Raw genomic sequence first — 20,816 nt, 5'->3', positions numbered from 1 at the left:
AGTTTCTAAGTAAATACGTAGAAGACACAAACTTGACTAGAACTCTTAAAGTTGATTTCTAATGAAATTGTTAGCTACGCTTACTAAAGTAATTTTTAATCAGCAATTTCAGCAATAAGCTAGCAATAGCTGTAATTACCATGCAAAAATTAGCCGAGAAATCTAAGCCTCTTGGGTTGTATCTTAATTAAAGAGAAATGTAGTTACTGCTAGTTCTCACTCCACTTTTTAATAAAGTGACAGTCGGGATCTGAACACTAATTTTAAGGTTTCTTGACCCGTATTATTATTATAGTATTATTGAACGGCTGCGATACCTTCGGTGTATCTTAAGAAATGAAAGTAGCGCTCTCTAATTCAAAGTCAATACACTTCCCAGGATTGATTTATTCACTTGGGATACATGCTTCATGGATGAGTTGCCTGGAAGAATATAGCTCTCGTGTTCTCTCACAATTATACTAGGCCAGAGTCACTTGAGCCTGTCTCATTCTCAATTTATAATGCCTCAGTTATGCTCAGCATGAGGACCTGTAGTTCCAAAACGAGCCGTGACAATGTTCATAAGGCGGAAAAAGTTACCTCCTATTGTTTACTTTGCACATTCCCCTTGCTACGTTTCTGGTCAATTTTACTTTAGAATTGAGTATGACTCTGTATATAGACACATGTTTTTAATCCCTCCTCAGAGAGGCTAGATTTCAACACAGCCTCTTAGGAATTATGAGTGGCTTGCAGATATTGCGCACTTCAGCCTTCTCATAGCAAACCACATAACCACCAATGTATTATAAGCCTAAAAAAGTTTAAAAGGCCAGTTTAAAAACTAAGGCTGGTTTATTTTGTTGTGCATTTGATATTTGATGTGCTTTGCCTCTATGGTTTACAATTAGAATGCCACTTAGAAATAGAATTCCTTTGCCAATTGCTTATATGCATTTCTAGAGGTAACTAGGTTACACACACAAAGCAAATAAAATCCAACTAAGAACATGAATTCACTAGCAAAAATTCTCCCCCAACCATTCTTTGCAGCTTAACTCAGAGCCCCCCAAAAAGCAGCCCAAATAGCCAGGTCTTAAAACTTCCAGAAGGTGGTTAGGCTTGAATTCTGAGCAAGTCTGTAGTGTAATGCCCTTTTCACACAGCTTTACAATAAAGGTGAAAATGAAACATTTTCAAAGAGCCCAGAAAATATCTAGATTGGTTTTAAAAAAATAAACCACCAACACACGTTTTCATGCTTAAAGAACAGAGGAAAGGCCAGTTGAACATTGTTCCCTTAAGCAGCATGTCTGTACGGTGATTGTAAAGATTGGTAAGAAAAATATGCTTAGCCCCATCCTGACTTTTGCTGCAAGATTCATGGGAGCACAGAGCAGAATCTTTCCCATTCCTGACCTAATATTATATATTAGGCTTCCTAAGGAGATTTGTCATGTCAGAGCTAACGTATTATTTAAAAAGCATTCAGAGGTCTTTTATAGGTGAGACATATTAGCTATTTAGTCTTATTTATCTATTCTGTGGCTATATTATACATATAATATTATATTATACATATAACTGCTTCTGCCAACCTAGCAGTTTGAAAGCACACCAGTGCAAGTAGATAAATAGGTACCACTGCGACAGAAAGGTAAATGCCGTTTCCATGCGCTCTGGCCACATGACCCGGAAAGCTGTCTGTGGACAAACATCAGCTTCCTCGGCCTGAAAGCGAGATGAGCGCCGCACCCCATAGTCGCCTTTGACTGGACTTAACCCTCCAGGGGTCCTTTACCTTTACCTTTCATATATTCAGTGCTTTTTTCCTTAAAAAATGTTTAGGGGTATTCTCATTTTCCTACTCATATTGAAATACTGCCCCTCAATGAGACCAAACTTAGATTCACAAAATGTTTAGGGGTATGCGTACCCCTGCGTCCCCCCAGAAAAAAGCACTGCATATATTATATAATCCCCTTAGGCCATGTTAATAATTGGATAGTCCTACTCCCAATGCTAAGCCTTAGGGTGAAGGACAGACAATAAACAAATAAATAAAAACCGCAGTCAAATGTTAGACTGTTTACAATGTAATATTTGGGGGAAAGGTGCACATAAGCTCCAGTATTATTGCTACTATTAATTTGATATCTCTTTGTTGGCCCATCTGGTTTGTTTGCAGACTTAAGTCACATCTGAGCTCTTGGGCTTGCTGATCAGAAGGTCGGTGGTTCGAATCCCCACGACAAGGTGAGCTCCTGTTGCTCTGTCCCAGCTCCTGCCAACCTAACAGTTCGAAAGCACACCAGTGCAAGTAGACAAATAGGAAAAGCTGTGGTGGGAAGGTAAACGGTGTTTCCGTGCGCTCTGGTTTTTGTCACAGTGTTCTGTGGACTTAACCGTTCAGGGGTCCTTTACCTTTTACCTTTACCTTACTATCTAACTGTCAAAGTGACTCTTGTTAAGGAAAATAGTCCAACTTGCAACTAAGATGGAACCACTTTAGGCTGTTAAGCTAGTGCAAGTGTTTTCTTCCTCCTGGCAAGAAGCTCAAAGGAAAAAGAGTCAGTCTATAATTTCACTTATTCAGCTCTGTTTAAATAATTTTTAGGGGTTTCCCATGAAGAACTAAGAGATTTTATTTTCCTTGATAAAACAAATACTTTGCCTCCTACTGGTGTTTAACTGAGTTATAATCAACTATTATATTGGTCTGCATACTTTCAGTCTGACTCTTCTTTGGTTTACATGAATTTTCAAGATTATTTATCTAAGGTCATTCCAAAGTAGAGAAAGAGGACCAATCAGTGGATGGTGTGCATTTAAACAAACACACACGCACATCCGACATGGCAGACTGAAGCGCAAGGAGAGCAGAACATTTCTAGACTTCGGCCAGGCAATATCACCATTCAGCTTGCTTGCTCCCCTAGATTTTGTACTGAGCTTACAGAGAAACTAGATCTTCCTGCGGACAGAGTTACCATATAGAGCATTCCTTCCAGTAGCACCTTAAAGACCAACTAAGTTAGTTCTTGGTATGAGCTTTCGTGTGCATGCACACGAAAGCTCATACCAAGAACTAACTTAGTTGGTCTTTAAGGTGCTACTGGAAGGAATTTTTTTATTTTTACTATGGCAGACCAACACGGCTACCTATCTGCATATAGAGCATTGTACATGTTATTGCTTTCCTGGAAATAAGCAGTCCACATGTTTGCCCAAAACCAAAGATGCGTATTTTGGTAGAAGCTGTTTCTACAGGTCACAAACAACTCCAGTATTCAGGGTGCTCTCTTTGTCTATGGCTATTTTGCACAGAGGTAACACTACATTATGGACACTCTACAGAAGTAAGTAATTACCTCATTTACTAATGACCTGCGAGGGATAAAAATCCATACACATGTCATTTCTTAGTTATTGCACTGCAAAGCAGCACAATCTGTTAACTGAATGTATTAAATATCTAATTTAATTAAACCTCTAACAAGGCTCCGAAACCCCATTGAGAGCACTTTGTTTGATTACAGACACTGGGCTAAAGCAACAGCCCTATTGATTTGCTCGGCTCCAACTACTTCTATCTACCCAATTTAGTGTGTGTAAAACAAACAAAAAAACTATTATTATTTTTTTGCAAGGGCTCCTTTCCTCACTCTCTAGGGAAATAATATAAAGTGACTCTTGGTTCACGGATGCATATATAAAATATTTAGTAGGTCAAAGAAAACATTTATTTGTGTGGCAGCTATTGACTGCATTACAGATGCAGATAAACTCCCTAGTGCTCACCATTACATAGTGTGGCTGACATGGACATCTGTAATAAACAGACTCCTCTCAAGGGAAATAAACCCACTGTTCACCAAATTAGCATACAGTTCACAGCACCAGGCTTCACTATTTTCCAATAACCCAAAAGAAGGATAAAGGTAGAAGTAATGATCAATTCTGTGATTACCGATCTGGATTTGTCCCTTCATATTTTAATGTTCAACACTGAAGGGAAGTAGACGCTCCTCTTTGGTTACAAAGCAGTTTCTTTTGCATCCCCAAGAAGATCCTACCATACTGCTCATCTCTCTTAGAGAGAGGTGAACAGATGTGGGGTGGGAAAAAGAGCAAAAGCACAGTAGGGCCAACGTTTTATTTTAAGCCATTCATTGCCATAAATTGTGAGGATTAGACACACCGATGGGGGAAAGTTTATCAATGATCATAAACAATGACATTATATGGAATCTTCCAGATTTCATATAACCTCTGTTTTGAAACAGCTGCTCTGGTTTCCAGTCGGTCTCCGGGGCCAATTCAAGGCGCTAAAAGCCCTAAACAACCCAGGCCCCACATACCTGGAAGGGCTCCTCCTTTCCTACAGACCATCTTGGATGCTAAGAGAAGTGGAGGGCGCCCTGTTGGTTGTCCCATCATCCTCAGAAGCTCAGGCTGTGGCAGACAAGGAGAGGGCCTTCTCTGCAGCAGCCCCTATCTAAGTTGGGGATGTTCAGGGGCAGCCCAAGGCATTTTGGCACCTGAGGTGAAATGCCCCAACAATGGGTTGGGCAAGGAAATTCCCTCCTCCCGCCCAGCATCAAGGCTTTGTATCAGCTTCTCCCTTCAGGGTGGCTAACTCATGGCCCTATTTTGGCAGCCCTTGGAAACATTAAAGAAAAAACAACTTAAAGCCTTAAAAGAATATTTTTGTTTGTGTCATGCGTTCTTAATGAAAGCATATACATCTGCTTGTGTATTAAATTTGTTTAATAATTAAAAATATAAAATACGTTAATTGTGCAATTATATATATTTAATTAGCTAGATTAACTGTGTATATTAAATTATATTGAATATATTGCAAACACTTTAATTTACGATATGGAGATTTAATGCCGTGCCGTGTGTGGCTCACTTGGGATGAAAAGTCGCCCTGATCTACAATGACCAGCTGCAAAAAAAAAAAAAAAGGGGGGGGGAGTTCAAAGCTCCCACACATTTAGTAGTTTTGTAGAAAAAGATTATTCCTTTAGGTTACCCACAGTTCTCTGAAGATATCCATAGTTATAAACTAACTTGCATTCCTTTCAACATCATAATCCTTTCTTATTAGGCCTGCAATGACTTCTGCAACATGACTGTGGAATCAAAAACACATGAATATTTGGAAAACATAGTCACAAAAAGAAATAGTGTTTCCTTGTCACAATTCAAAACATTTTTAGTTGTGTATCCTCTCGGCTAGCTTAGTATCTGATTAAGTGGAATGTGGTCCATGAAACCTTATATAAATTTGTTAGCATTTAAGGTGCACCAGCAAACTTTGCTGTTTTTGCAAAAACCACCCTTCCAGAAATGTAACTTCTACATCCACATTTCTCACCTCCTGCTTTCTGACTGTGACAATCTGCTGGTCTGGTGATTAATTTTCAGCAACACCGGGGTTAGAATACCCAGCAGCGTGTCAATCATGTGTCAACTGTGCGTCAGTAAGAAGACAGGTCTATATAACCAAGCTAATTTATCTAATTAAGATCAGCTGTTGGAGAACAGGGTAGAAGAAAAAAGCTCTAATAAGCATCCAAGGAAGAAAGGAATGGAGGTGGGAGTAAACAGTAGAGGAATTAAACACCTGAACCTCAGAAAAACACTTGTGTACTCTTCCTCTGGGTAATGAACCTTAACTCTCCCACCAGCTGGCACAAAAGGCCATTAGACTGCCACAAGGCTAGATGGAAACTGATGATTTGCTCATGCATCTCCTTTCTGGACAGGCCAGTTTAAGACAATATATCATCTTCACTACCTTGAAAACCAGATTTTGGCTGGATCTAAACAGAAAATCTCAAAGACACAGATCTGAATTAAAACTCTTTCATATAGGTCTTGCGATCCACAGCAAAAAAAAATGTACACAGCTCTGAAGGAGAATAAGAGAGGGCTGCTTTAAACGCTTTGGCCAAGAAGTGGTAAATATATTTAAGTGAACACTATAAAGTGCATTCCCACTGCCAACAAGTGCTCTTCCTTGAAATGAAAAAAAAAAGGAAACACCCTACAAAACATCTGTGATTTTTTTCCCCATGCAAGGATACATAAATGTGCCAAATCTTCAAATACAGATGGATTAAGGCAGTTTCCCTGGAGACATCGTATAGATGCCTAAGAGTTACGGTCTCAGAACCAAGACCAGACAGGGACCTGCAACTTTCAGATTCATTTTGGGCTGCAGGAAGATGAGCATGGAATGGAACAAGCAGGGAAAGGGTAGGGCTTTAAGAGTTATAGGGTGAGGGGCAAAGGGAGGTTACATGGAGGAATGAAGATCACACCGACACCATGCATTTATAGCATACTTATAAGCATGGCTTTCCTCAAATAATTCTGGGAACTGTCCCCCTCACAGAGCTAGAATTCCTGGCAGATGAGACTTCCACACAGATTCATACAACTGCTTTGAGAACACTTTTAAAACGTTACAGCTCTGGTTATCTAACTAAACAACAAAGCAGGTTACACATGCAATCTGTTTCAGTAAGAAGAGTAGAAGAAGAAGAGTTTGGGTTTGATATCCCACTTTATCACTACCTGAAGGAGTATCAAAGCGGCTAACATTCTCCTTTCCCTTCCTCCCCCACAACAAACACTCTGTGAGGTGAGTGGGGCTGAGAGACTTCAGAGAAGTGTGACTGGCCCAAGGTCACCCAACAGCTGCATGTGGAGGAGCGGAGACGCGAACCCGGTTCACCAGATTACGAGTCCATCGCTCTTAACCACTACACCACACTGTCTCTCTCGAACACACCGAACACACACACATTAGACTGTGCTGGACCAAAGCTTTGAGTGAGATGGTTTCTGCAAATGAATACTACAAGTGTGAAAATAGTGAATGACAAAGTCTAACACAGCACAGAAAAAACCACAAGTGCCTTTAGAAATTAGTTTTTTGATGACCCTTTGGCAACAATAATCCATACAATCAACAAGGACTTGAGCCAGAAATGGACCATTCAGTCACAGTTCATGAGAACTGCTTCAAATAAAAAGTAAGAGAAGACTGGTTTTCTTCTAACTCAAATTAGCACATTTTTTTTTAAAAAAAAACCACTTTAAACTTATTGTGTTCACAAAGGGAGTGGGAAGAGGAGAGTTCCGCATTGGAATATACAGTCGTGCCTTGGTTGTCAAACACCTTGGTACTCGTACGTTTCGGCTCCTGAACGATTGACACCCGGAAGCGAGTGTTCCGGTTTTCGAACCTTTTTTTGGAAGTCGAACATCCAATGTGGCTTCCACTATTGTTTCTGGTGTCGCCTGCACAATCAGAAGGCAATCGGAAGCCGGTTTGTTGGTTTCCGAACATTCTATTTGAAAACCAAGGTACGACTGTACTCTAGAAAAGGGATGGGGAATCTGTGGCCCTGCATATATTGTTGAAACAGATGAAGATCTGCTGTATCTTTCTACTCACATGTTTATGCACAAGCTCCCGTGTTGTGTATTGCATCTTAGATACAATAAAGGGAAGCTCTCGTGGCAAAAGCACTCCTCCTCATCCAGACTTTTGGTTAATTATCTAATCTATGGCCTTTTAAACTGTGGGTGGGGGTGTCATTTTGTTTGTTTGACGCAGTCAAAATAAATTAAAAATTAAAAAATTGTCCAGCAGCACCTTAGAGACCAACTAAATTTGTTCTGGGTATAAGCTTTGGTGTGCTTGCACACTTCTTCAGATACCTGAATCTGAAGAAGTGTGCATGCACACCAAAGCTTATACCCAGAACAAATTTAGTTGGTCTCTAAGGTGCTGCTGGACAATTTTTAATATATTTTTGTGTTTTAATACTGTAAACCACCCTGTGTTCTTCAGACGAAGTGTGGTATATATTATTATTATTTTATTATTAACAACAACAACAACAACATGTGCTTCAGCACATCATATTGAAATTTTTCGAAAAGTGTTATTTGGTATCTCGGTTGTTCAAGGAAAGGTCAAGCCTTCTATCAAGTTTTTCTAATTCAACTCTCTATACAGGTGCATCCCTCCTTCCGTGGGGGTTATGTTTTGTGTTGCCATGTGCATAGGTGAAAAGCATCTAAGTGGGCAGCACTCTCTAAAAAGCCTCTAAACCCCTTTCTGTTGCTCTCTTCCCAATCCAGTCCAAAAATACTATCAAAAAACCCAACGACAACCACAACTAAAATTGTGGTCATGCATGAGTCTGTCATACGTAAACTGGGGAACACCTGTATATGATAATGTGCTGAGCAGATGAGGCTGGGCAACTGAAGAAACTCAAGAGGTTGAAGAGAGAATCCATTACACGGCAGATGAGGAAGCAAAACAGTAAATGCCTTGAGAAATGGAGCCTGGAAGCGAGGATCCTGCCTGCTGCCAACTCCTTTTATATTCTGACAAAATATTCTTAACGTTTCTGTAGCAGAGCGTGCCACATAAGTGGTTACTGTCCTCACCCTTCTGCGCAATCTGTCTCGCTCCTCCCGGATGGCATTCATGGTGGCCTTCGTCCTGTTCAGCTCCTCCTCCTTGCTGCACAGCATTGCCGTAAGGCTCTCGTTCTCTTCCCTCAAGCCCGCGAGTTCCTTCTCCCAGCGAGACCTCTCTTCAGCCAGGTTGGGATACAGGTCCCGCCCGAGCACACCTTCAATCTCTTCGACTGTCTGCAGAATATTTCAAAGGAACAATAATTCATACACGAAACACTAAACGTATTATTCACACTAACGGACACATTTCAGTTTGCTCTTTTCCATTTTACAGAAGCCATTTTAATTAGCAAATGCCAGCTTTGTTTTGAAAAAAAATGAAACAATTTTTTAAAAATGGTCATTTTTGTTTACATCTTGTTATATTAATGGAAGCAACTGCAAACCTATGGCATTTACAGAGTGCATTAGGCATCGAACACACTAATGAAGGTGAAAAACAGGAAAGAGTGCACATCCCACTTAATCAGTTGATATACAAAGTGGACTGCTGCTTTGGTGAACTAACTGAGCAAAACCAAAGCCGCAGTTGACCAGATGAGTGGTGACAACCCACTAACAAAAATGTTGGAGATCACTGACTGGAGGCTTTGAGAACATTAGAAGATGCCTGCTGGATCAGACCAAAGGCCCGTCTAATCCAGCATCCTTTTCTTCCAAATGCCTTTGGGAAGTCCAAGCACAGGACATGAAGGCAATACATGACATGAAGGCCTGAAACTTGCAAGGGGCTTACGTTACAGGGGTCTGCACGCAAAGTCAGAGGGACCCCCCAAAACCTGCACGACCATTTCTACCTGTCCGATGCTGCCAAGCTGAGTGGGCGAGATCGCAGGAACCTCGCAGGCTCTTCCAGAGCCCTCACAAATCTTCCAAAAGGCTGGTAAGCAAGGTAGAGAGCTGAAAAAGGTCTCCATAGCAGGAAAAGCTTGGTGCAGAAAGTGCTTTTAAAGCCCTCTAGGAAGGTCACGTGACCTCTGATGGGTTTTCACCTGTCTCCTGCCGTCTTTCAGCAACTGGTATTCAGGAACATATTGCCTCTGATACAGGAAGCAGTCTTCTGTCATAATGGCTAATCTTATGCTCCACAGATATATCTAAACCACTTTTAAAGCTGTGCATGTTAGAATCATAGAACTGTAGAGCTGGAAGGGACCACGAGGGTCACCTGGGCCAACCTCCTGCGATGGAGGAATATTTTGCCCAACGTGGGGTTTGAACCCACAACCCTGAAATTAAGGTCTCATGCTCTACCAACTACATCTTATGTTAGTGAAGGATAGGATAGAAGCAGTCTGCCCCACCGTAAACGTTCAGACTGAAAGGTGTGCCATACTGCCATTTAAATCCACCAACTGCAAATGGCTGAGTCCTGATTTAAGGAAATACTCTGTATTTCTACCGGAAGATGTCAAAGCTGAGCAACAGAGAGAAAACTATCCAAGCCTGTAACCAAAGAGTGCTGAACCGGAGAAATCTGCAATACACTGCCTAAGCCTAAGGTAAGATGCAGTAGCATTTTAAATAGAAAATTAGTTTGCAAAAGCAGCAATCCACTTCATAGAGTTCCTCTTTCATAGGAGGAACTAGACTGCATGTGGGTGGAAATGAACGGAAGCCGCACATTTTATTTTAGTTAGTTCTTCGTTTCAAACAATGAAACCTACCATTATGTTTGCGGGAAGGTTTATTTCTGGATTACCTTCCCAGTTTGCTCATTATTCATTTATTCATTATATTTATATACACATTTTCCTCATCATTTCCAATACCTAGCGAAGTTCTGAAATTAAATCCATCCACCTCCATCCTCAGAGGTTTCGGCATTCTGGATGCGTGGGTGAACTTCATTTCTGAAGTGTGACGGAGGAAATAAAACAAGAACCCTCTGGGAGAAGTAAAGAAGCAAAAGGCACCCGAATTCTTCCCCTTTGACAAGAATTGCAATACAGAGGAAAACCCAAAGAGGATGAAAATAACTTGACCGGAATAAGAATGTATATAGTAACGATACGTCTACCTTGCTTCCCAGCAATGCTTTTACAAAGCATAACACGTAATACCAAAACACACAGCATAAATCAATACCATTTAAAATAGTTGAAATTAAGTCTGCATGCACGGCCCAGAAGCTTCAGCTAGTGCAGAATCCTGCCGCTAGACCGATGATGGAAACAGACTACCGTATTGCCAGCACATGGCACCAGTGTTGAAAGACCTACACTGGCTTCCTGTCCACTATTGGGTCAGCCAGGTTAAAGCTTCTTGTACTAGCATACAAAGGCCTGAACAACTTGGGCTCAGAAAACCCACTTTACCCCATACGTCCCAAGTTAAACACTGAAATCATCTGGAGGGAGCGCTATTAGTGATGCCCAATCAACTAGAAGCATGGCTGACACCAATAAGGATTCATAACTTCGGTACAGCAGACCCAACTCTATGGAAGGCCTGGAGCAAGAGGAATGTTTTTATCTGGCACCTAAATATATGTAACGAAGGTACTAGGAGAGTCTCCCTGGGGAGAGTATTCCACAAATGAAAAGCCACTGCAGAGGCCTGTTCTCGTGTTGCCACCCTCTGGACCTCTTGTGGAGAAGGCACACAAAGGGCCTCAGATGATGACTGCAGGGTCCCGATGGTGGACCTTGAGGTACTGCGGTTCTAGGCCACTTATAGGTCAAAACCAGCACTTTGACTTGGGCCCAGAAGCTAACTGGTAGCCAGGCAGTTGGGCCAGGATCACTGTAATACACTCAAACTGCCTTGCCCCCAAAATTTTGTATACTGTATTTTTCTTTCTCCAAGCTACTTTTAGATATATGATGAAAAGAAGGGTATAAATTTCTTAAAAGTGTGGACTGTTTCAGTTCAGTGTTCCACTCAGTCAACCTGCCTGCCTTGCCCTCTTCCAAGATACTCTACTCCACCCACCCACCCCGGTTTTCTGCCCCCTCCAACACTCAGGTTTTTTGTACTTCTGCAGATCTTGGGGTTCCTCCAAGCTTTCTGATGTTTTCTACATGAAAAATATGAAGGCTATATAAAGGAGCCACATGTGAATAATGAGTTTGCTATTAGTATATATCAGGCATAGGCAAACTCCGGCCTTCCAGATGTTTGGGACTACAATTCCCATCATCCCTGACCACTGGTCCTGTTAGCTAGGGGTGATGGGAATTGTAGTCCCAAACATCTGGAGGACCGTAGTTTGCCTATGCCTGGTATATATCCTAAAAGAGGGCAGCTTAGGGTCCAGGTGGGCCTTCCTAGGCAATGAATTCAGTATGTGGAGCGCTCCTGCTTAAAAGGTTCTAATCCAAGGGAGGGGTGCATTCAGCCTGTGGGTTTAATTATGCCTTCCAGCCCTCTCCATTTAGCTCATAAAGCCATCTTTGCCAAAAACTAAACCCAGCTGTTATACCCCTGACTTCAGGTATGGAGTCGAAAGAGAGGTTTCAGTGCTTTGCAAGTTCCACTACCCCTCTTTTTTGCTTTGAGACTTCTTGTTTCTAAAAAGGAGATGGGAACAAGTAGCTAAGCTGGAAAGTCAAACTTTTTATCCTTTCCTACACAAGGAGGCTCACTCAGTTGGGAGCTTAGCCTATTGGAAAAGTAGTTTCCTAAACAAGCAAGGCATTTAAAAAACTGTATATAACCAATCAGATAACCTATCCCTATCTTGATTCAAGGCCCTTTCTGTCTGCAAAGCAGGGAAATGTTTACTTACACAAACTACCAGATTTCACTTCGGTCAAACATTTACCAGCGCTGTTAACACTCAAAGCTAAATGTGCACTGTAAGCTGCTTCTCAGTGTACTTTAGCTATGCTGCACAATTCAAAGTACAAAAATAAATTCACCAGGAGACTTTGCATAGCTCTGACAATGTCTCTCTTAAAATGCCAATGAAGTATGGAATTTAGGGAAGTACAGAAGGTGAGAAGAGTCTATGTGAATCATCTTTTATATGCAAACTACATGCGCTCAGACGTCTCTCCCTTTAGAGGAATTTTTGCAGTGTCTCTTCTATCTTCCATAATTTTACCCTATAGGCCACATCTCATATTTATTGTGAAAGTAAAGCAAATGCTAAAGTATACCATCTCAGGGATGGATTGAGGATTACTGCCCTTACTATCTACTTGGCAGTTTCCAATGGAGTAACCACAGCAAGAAAGGGAAGGCTGCAGCCTTCCCTCTTGACCTCACGTCTGGGAGGTGGAAAAGATTAAACAAACTGCAATCCCTGACTTCCAAAATACAGCATAGTAGTAAAAGCACAGTGCTTCTAACATGAACACAATAGGATGCAAAATCATGGAACAGATTCTGCATACGAGGCCATCCTTTTAAATGTTCTATGCAAAAAGAAAAGAGCAGTATTACATTTATTCAGACACTATTGTTATTCTTGCTCCCAGAACTGGAAAATATTTTATTGTGCTTTTTCTTTTAAAAAAACACACACCAAAAAACAGGCACACACCAACCTTAGAATAAGAGAACCTTAATAACCTGGCATTAAACTCTTATACCTAAGGCAAATTCTAGGAAAATAGAGTAATATTTGAACAAGAGGTCTTTTCACCTATCCTGTTTCTCATTTAAAACCCCTTAGCAAATGCAGAATGATTTCTTTGCATTGGGATATCTCCCACAGAGAGCATGTCTGACAAAGATTGATGAAAAAGAAGAAACCAAACATAGCTTCTACAATGGAAACAACCAATGAAGATAAACACAGTGACTTCTTTCTAACTTTATCTAAAACAGACCTATTTGCTAGAAAGTCAAATGTTACAGCTAAACCATGCACAGTTGTCGGACTGCAGAGAATACCAAATGCCATCACTGTCACAATGAGCAGGAAGTTCATATCCTACTGCATTGAAGGCCCTACGCTACTGAAACCACCTACAATTAAGCACGCAGTGAGACAAGTATATAATATCTGAAATGACTTCAGGAATAGCTAGGTTGTTTCCAGTTCCACCCATCCCTATGTAAACCTCTCCCCCATGCCCTTTCAACTTCACTTTTGAACCTATTATTTCCACCATGGACTGGCCTTCTCAATCTACCTTTCCTTCAGATTGTACTCTCTTTCTTCCTTTTTTCTGAATCGGTGCTCCCTTGTCCCTTAATTTCTCTACCTCTCGGGCCTGGTTTCCATCTCTACAGGCCAACCTAAAGCCTCTACAATGCACAAAACTCCTTGGTATGATATTGCCAACACAGTGGCACTCAACGGTTAAAATGTTTGTGAATATCCTGTAACGCGACAACAGGTTAGCTTAATGACAAGTGAAAGCTCTGCAGATAAGATGTCAGGCAACAACCAGTTTTCAGCCCATTTTTATAGGTAAGATGTCTTTGTGACTTAATTATCCTTTCAGTAAAAAGGCTTTATTGCTCAACTGTTATCGGAACTGTATGACAACATGTGCTTTGATTATCTGATGAAAGACGCCATATAGGTACAAATTATGCTCTATTATGTCAGAAATTACGTAATAAAGATTAGCAACCAGCTAATGTTTCCACACCTTAATGGCTAAATCACAGTGTTCACTGGCAGTGGTAAGCTGTTCAATGTGTCTGTCCACATCTGCCACAGACAAACTGCAGCTGCTCTTCTTCCTCCCACAGACAACATTCTCCAGTCCCGTCAGCACTCTCTGCAGTTCGGAGTTCAAGTCACTACAGGTATCTGTGGGGCAGAAAGAACATGTCAGACATACATTCCAAGTCACCAATAGACAGAGTTTCCATTCAGTCTTAATCTTGAGGGTGGGGAGGAGAAGGCTGCACACCTGCAAGAGGTAACTCAAATTGGCAAACATTTCTCTTCACAATCTCCCAAGCACAAACAACATCAAGGTAATCTTGAAAGTTACTAATTTACTGTGGGGCTAACAACTAGACAAGCTTGAAATCTGCGTGCTTGACTTTTAAGATCAGGAAATACAAACAAAGAAGTCTTTCACATGTGACTGAATTGGCGGAGGGGTGTGTGTGTCATTTTGTGATGTTATTGGAAGCAGGAAGGAATATCTCCTTCCCTGACCCCCAAGAAAGACTGCTTGGTGGCCTTCAACATTTTTTCCCCATGTGGCATGGAGCATGAGTGGAGTAATTTGTTTTGCAAACATCTTTTTTTTATTACTATCTGAAGCATGGTAACTGCGTGTTGCCACAGCAGCAAGTGTGTAGATCTTGCTTCCTGCTTATGGCACATCTAGACTGTCAGCCTGGCCTCACGCTAGTGGTAATGGTGAGAAGGGGCTGGACTCAGTAGCACTTAATCCTATGATAAACCATTTATTTTTCATAGGTACGAGAGCTACACAAAATGAGATGGATAAGTCCCACGATTGGAATGTAATAATGGGGGGATACAATCTATTTCAGAGAAACAGACCAGACAAGAAAGGAGGAGGAGTGGCGTTATATGTCAGGGATGTGTATACCTGTGAAGAGATCCAAGATTTAGAACCTCAAAGCCAAAGTGAGAGCATTTGGGTCAAAATTAAGGGAGTGAAGAATAACAGAGACCTCATTGTGGGAGTTTACTATAGATCCCCAAGCCAAACGGAGGACATAGATGCTGCCTTCCTGGAACAGATGGCCAAGCATGCAAAAGGAAGGGAGATAGTAGTAATGGGGGACTTCAATTACCCGGATATTTGTTGGACGTCAAACTCAGCCAAGAGCATAAGGTCAAACAGATTCCTCACTGGCCTTGCAGACAACTTCATTGTCCAGAAAGTGGGAGAAGCAACAAGAGGAACAGCCATTTTAGATCTGGTCCTAACCAATGTTGATGACCTGGTTAGTGGGGTAGATGTGGAAGGATCATTAGGCGCGAGTGATCATGCTCTTCTGAAGTTTACTATACAGCGGAAAGTAGCAGCCAAGCATACTAGGACTCAATTTCTTGACTTTAAGAAAGCCGACTTCATAAAACTTAGGGAAGTGCTGGGTGAGATCCCATGGACAGCAATACTAAAAGGAAAGGGAGTTCATGATGGCTGGGAGTTTGTTAAGAGGGAGATAGTAAAAGCACAACGTCAGGCAATACCAATGAGACGAAAACATGGAAGGTGCCTAAAGAAACCAGGGTGGCTATCTAAAGAACTTTTAACTGAATTAAGATTAAAAAAGGATGTGTACAAAAAATGGAAAAGGGGGGAAACCACCAAAGAGGAATTCAAACAAATAGCCAGCACGTGTAGACACAAAGTCAGAAAAGCTAAAGCACAGAATGAACTCAGGCTTGCTAGAGAGGTTAAAAGCAACAAAAAAGGCTTTTATGGGTATGTTCGTAGCAAAAGGAAGAACAAAGAAACAGTGGGGTCACTCAGAGGAGAAGATGGTGAAATGCAAACAGGGGACACAGAAAGGGCTGAACTCCTCAATGCCTTCTTTGCCTCAGTCTTCTCCGATAAAGAAAACAATGCCCGACCTGAAGAATTTGGAGCAAATGATTCAGCAAAGGAAACACAGCCCAGAATAACTAAGGAGATAGTACAAGAATATTTGGCTAGATTAGATGTATTCAAGTCTCCAGGGCCAGATGAACTGCATCCAAGAGTATTAAAAGAACTGGCAGATGTGATCTCAGAACCACTGGCAGTCATCTTTGAGAATTCCTGGAGAACAGGCGAAGTCCCGGCAGACTGGAGGAGGGCAAATGTTGTCCCTATTTTCAAAAAGGGGAAAAGAGAGGACCCAAATAATTACCGCCCAGTCAGTCTGACATCAATAGCAGGGAAGATTCTGGAACAGATCATTAAGCAAACAGTCTGTGAGCACCTAGAAAGGAATGCTGTGATCACCAATAGTCAGCATGGATTTCTGAAAAATAAGTCATGTCAGACTAACCTGATCTCGTTTTTTGACAGAATTACAAGCCTGGTAGATGAAGGGAACGCAGTGGATGTAGCCTACCTTGATTTCAGCAAGGCATTTGACAAGGTGCCCCATGATATTCTTGTAAAGAAGCTGGTAAAATGCGGTCTTGACTATGCTACCACTCAGTGGATTTGTAACTGGCTGACTGACCGAACCCAAAGGGTGCTCATCAATGGTTCCTCTTCATCCTGGAGAAGAGTGACTAGTGGGGTGCCACAGGGTTCTGTCTTGGGCCCGGTCTTATTCAACATCTTTATCAACGACTTGGATGATGGACTCAAGGGCATCCTGATCAAATTTGCAGATGACACCAAACTGGGAGGGGTGGCTAACACCCCAGAGGACAGGATCACACTTCAAAACGACCTTGACAGATTAGAGAACTGGGCAAAAGCAAACAAGATGAATTTTAACAGGGAGAAATGTAAAATATTGCACTTGGGCAAAAAAAATGAGAGGCACAAATACAAGATGGGTGACACCTGGCTTGAGAGCAGTACATGTGAAAAGGATCTAGGAGTCTTGGTTGACCACAAACTTGACATGAGCCAACAGTGTGACGCGGCAGCTAAAAAAGCCAATGCAATTCTGGGCTGCATCAATAGGAGTATAGCATCTAGATCAAGGGAAGTAATAGTGCCACTGTATTCTGCTCTGGTCAGACCACACCTGGAGTACTGTGTCCAGTTCTGGGCACCACAATTCAAGAAGGACACTGACAAACTGGAACGTGTCCAGAGGAGGGCAACCAAAATGGTCAAAGGCCTGGAAACGATGCCTTATGAGGAACGGCTAAGGGAGCTGGGCATGTTTAGCCTGGAGAAGAGGAGGTTAAGGGGTGATATGATAGCCATGTTCAAATATATAAAAGGATGTCACATAGAGGAGGGAGAAAGGTTGTTTTCTGCTGCTCCAGAGAAGCGGACACGGAGCAATGGATCCAAACTACAAGAAAGAAGATTCCACCTAAACATTAGGAAGAACTTCCTGACAGTAAGAGCTGTTCGACAGTGGAATTTGCTGCCAAGGAGTGTGGTGGAGTCTCCTACTTTGGAGGTCTTTAAGCAGAGGCTTGACAACCATATGTCAGGAGTGCTCTGATGGTGTTTCCTGCTTGGCAGGGGGTTGGACTCGATGGCCCTTGTGGTCTCTTCCAACTCTATGATTCTATGATTCTATGATTCTATGATTCTAGGAAGCAACCATTTCTGATTATAGCCCAGATAAAACCTTGCTTGGAAAGTTTGGGAACGCTGGAAACGTTTTGCTATGTGCTGATCAAGAGTAATGACTTAATCTAAAAAGGTTTAACACCAGGAAGACATTATTTTAAAATGAAGTTCATACTGTCAAACATTTGCATATACTGCTAACCCATCTGCTTTCCACTGTTCTAGCCTTCATCATTGTTCTTCTGCCGATTTCTTTTTCTTGAATAATTACAGTACTGTGTTATGTCCTGCAGGGCATCTTATGCCTATGATTCTCAAAGAGAGCTCTGGCTCACCAGTGACTGACCACAGATAAAAACAATGGTTATTTGCTTCCCACTGGAGACCCATATAATTCTGAACCTGAGCATTTTTCCATAAATGAATATTGGCTGCCTCTTACAAGGCTGGGGTTAAGCAAGATGAGGCAATTAATTTTCACAAACCTAGTGTTTTACATTTTAGTATTTTATTTTAGAATTGCATTTCATTGTTTAATTCTTTTAAACAGAGAATTATGTTTTAATTCTCTAAGGCATTAGTATGAGAAAAAGTTGCTTCTTCAAATATTACAGAGTCCTTTTCTCCAGGAATCTACTGATAAATAATTATTAGTGCAATGCCAATATTATATTAATTGTATCCACATCCAGCTCAGATTTAATGGGCAAGCATTAGCAGATGTTCTCAATATGTAAATATGGATGAATTCATTCTGGCTTCTTTTGCCTCTACAGAGTAGCATCATCAAAGCATCTAGGGCTTGAGTTCACAATTAAGAAAACACATCACAAAACAATTAATATCCAGATACTTATTACTTTCTGGCATGAAGCACCCCAACAGAGAAACAGACAATTTATTACAGTGCAAGTACAGTACAGGAGTGGGAAAAAGTTGTGGCTACACAATTAGCATTGTAGTGAAGTGTTTTTGATCTGCATTGTCTCTGTCTCATCTAACATACACCCACAATCTAATTCAATGGCCAGCCAAATACATGCTAACAGAAAGGCCATTAAAATCACAGCTGCACTTACAAAGTCCCTCCTTTTTGGATAAATGGTAGCTGAATGTGGCCCTAGCAGCATTTTTGTGCAACCTGCACTTTCTTGATTGAAAGCACAATTCCCCCCCCCCCATTATTTAAAAAATGTTTCTAGTTCCTATACTTGAGGACTGAAGCATAGAACAGGTATAATATGTCTACCAGCACTGCCACTGGAGGCACAATTTTCATGGGGACAATATACAAATAAATGTTTAATACATGTTTGAAATTAAGGTTGCCTAGACTGTAAATTTTGAGGGAAGCGGGTGACACTGTGGGTTAAACCACAGAGCTTAGGACTTGCCGATCAGAAGGTTGGTGGTTTGAATCCCCACGACGGGGTGAGCTCCCGTTGCTCAGTCCCTGCTCTGCCAACCTAGCAGTTTGAAACCACGTCAAAGTGCAAGTAGATAAATAGGTACCGCTCCGGCGGGAAGGTAAACGGCGTTTCCGTGCGCTGCTCTGGTTCACCAGAAGCGGCTTAGTCAGGCTGGCCACATGACCCGGAAGCTGTACTCTGGCTCCCTCGGCCAATAAAGCGAGATGAGTGCCACAACCCCAGAGTCGGCCGCGACTGGACCTAATGGTCAGGGGTCCCTTTACCCTTTACCTTTAGACTGTAAATTGTATTAACAGAATTAAGTTTTGTATTCTTACATTGTTGTAATCTACATTGGGATGCTACAGTGAAGAGTGGGTAAGAAATCATATCATATATCATATCATATCATATCATGCTGGTCCTGGTTGCATCTGGAGGTGCTATTTCATCCAATTCCAAATCTAATTCAACCCCCCATAATCCAACTCATTGCTCCATGTGAGACACTCTTTTCTCTGTTGCAACATGGACACAGCAGAGCACAAGCCCTGCACACTAGACCTTCACAGGAGTCCTACAGGTATGCTTTAATCTGGGAAGAACACTGAGTAAATTGCTCAACAAATCATATTCCATGCTATTATCAATGTGGATTGGTAAAAAGGAGAGCATGGGAGTCTTCTGAAGTCCGTTCATGTGCAAAAAGTGCTTTAATTGTCCCCATAAAAAAATATCTCTGCCCTGTCGGCTCCACTTAAAAACAATTTTCCTGCATTAGAAGCTATTCAGCCGCAAAATGTTTGTTTTTATAAATACAGTTTCTCACAGATGCACCAAGGAGATTGCTGAACTGATAAAAACCTATTTGTGTTGCCTGCATTCCTGAAGCGCCATAACAATTTGTACACATTTTGTCACATTTTACAAGACAATGCCTTGCCCCAAACAAGCTCTTGTATTCTAAGTTCTAGCCCTCAGGCAGCTTTCCTCCCAGGAAATAAGACTTTATAACAAGGCTAGAGAGACCCACATCTCAAGGAGAAAGTAGATTAAACCCAGTCATAGGATTTACAACATACAGCAAGGGAGATTAGCTGTTTTAGCCCTTGATGTTTTATTGCCTGTAGCAGTAGAGAGGCATATCTAAATTTACTAGTATATCATGACATGTGAGTCTAGCTTCGTATGTCAATGAGGTTTCTGCATTCGTGCAATGTGCAGTTCCACCTTTTCATCTCAAGATAGATTTGCATTCTGAGTGTATCCAACAGAAGGGGCTCAAAGGGGGTGGGGGGCTTAAGTGAATGTACCAGAGAATTCGGTGATAAAATAAAACACATACAAAATCAAGAGGAATGAAAATACATTTTTTAAAAAAACTTGCAAAATTGTGTTGTGATATCCACTACCACTATTTGCAGGAAACAGATGTAGCAATCAGGGCCATCTTTACAAATTTCACTACGAGGAGCGCCAGCAATCAAGACAAGCCAAAGTTTTAATTTACACTTGTCTTCTCAGCTGTGGGAACTCCTGTTCCAAAAACTGCTAGAAAGCCCCAATGAAACATATAGCGTGTGTTGTGTGTGTGTGAGTGTGGGAGAGAGAGAGAATGAGAGAGAAAGAATGAATGCAGCCGCTTGTTTAAGTAGCTTCACTAAAAGTTTTTATATTCTGATATTCTATGGCCTTTTTATTGCTCTGAATCTGAACAACAAGAGAAGCAGACTCTTAAATGTTTTAGCCCCCACTTTGATTTACATAAGAAGAAGAGAAGAAGAGTTTGGATTTGATATGCCGCTTTATCACTACCCTA

At 41.4% G+C, this 20,816-nt stretch overlaps 1 protein-coding gene across 6 annotated transcripts in view; it reads right to left on the bottom strand.

Moving 5' to 3' along the window:
- The window catches only part of MCC (MCC regulator of WNT signaling pathway), a 217,293-nt gene that overhangs the window by 42,366 nt on the left and 154,111 nt on the right, over positions 1 to 20,816 (bottom strand). For all 6 annotated transcript variants that reach the window (XR_014516816.1, XM_083464429.1, XM_083464433.1 and 3 more), the window contains 2 exons: positions 14,049 to 14,212; positions 8,467 to 8,673 (listed from right to left, as the gene is read on the bottom strand). Coding sequence is in view for 5 of the 6 variants with exons in the window: in XM_083464429.1 (XP_083320555.1) it covers positions 8,467 to 8,673; positions 14,049 to 14,212 (371 nt within the window). In the remaining variant the exon portion in view is untranslated. The remainder of the gene's footprint in view (positions 1 to 8,466; positions 8,674 to 14,048; positions 14,213 to 20,816) is intronic.

The sequence above is a fragment of the Podarcis liolepis genome (genome assembly GCF_965112155.1).
Source record: "Podarcis liolepis genome assembly, chromosome: 11".
Taxonomy (NCBI): domain Eukaryota; kingdom Metazoa; phylum Chordata; class Lepidosauria; order Squamata; family Lacertidae; genus Podarcis; species Podarcis liolepis.
Note: the sequence above shows the minus strand (reverse complement) of the source record. Positions and strands in the feature narration are given on the sequence as shown.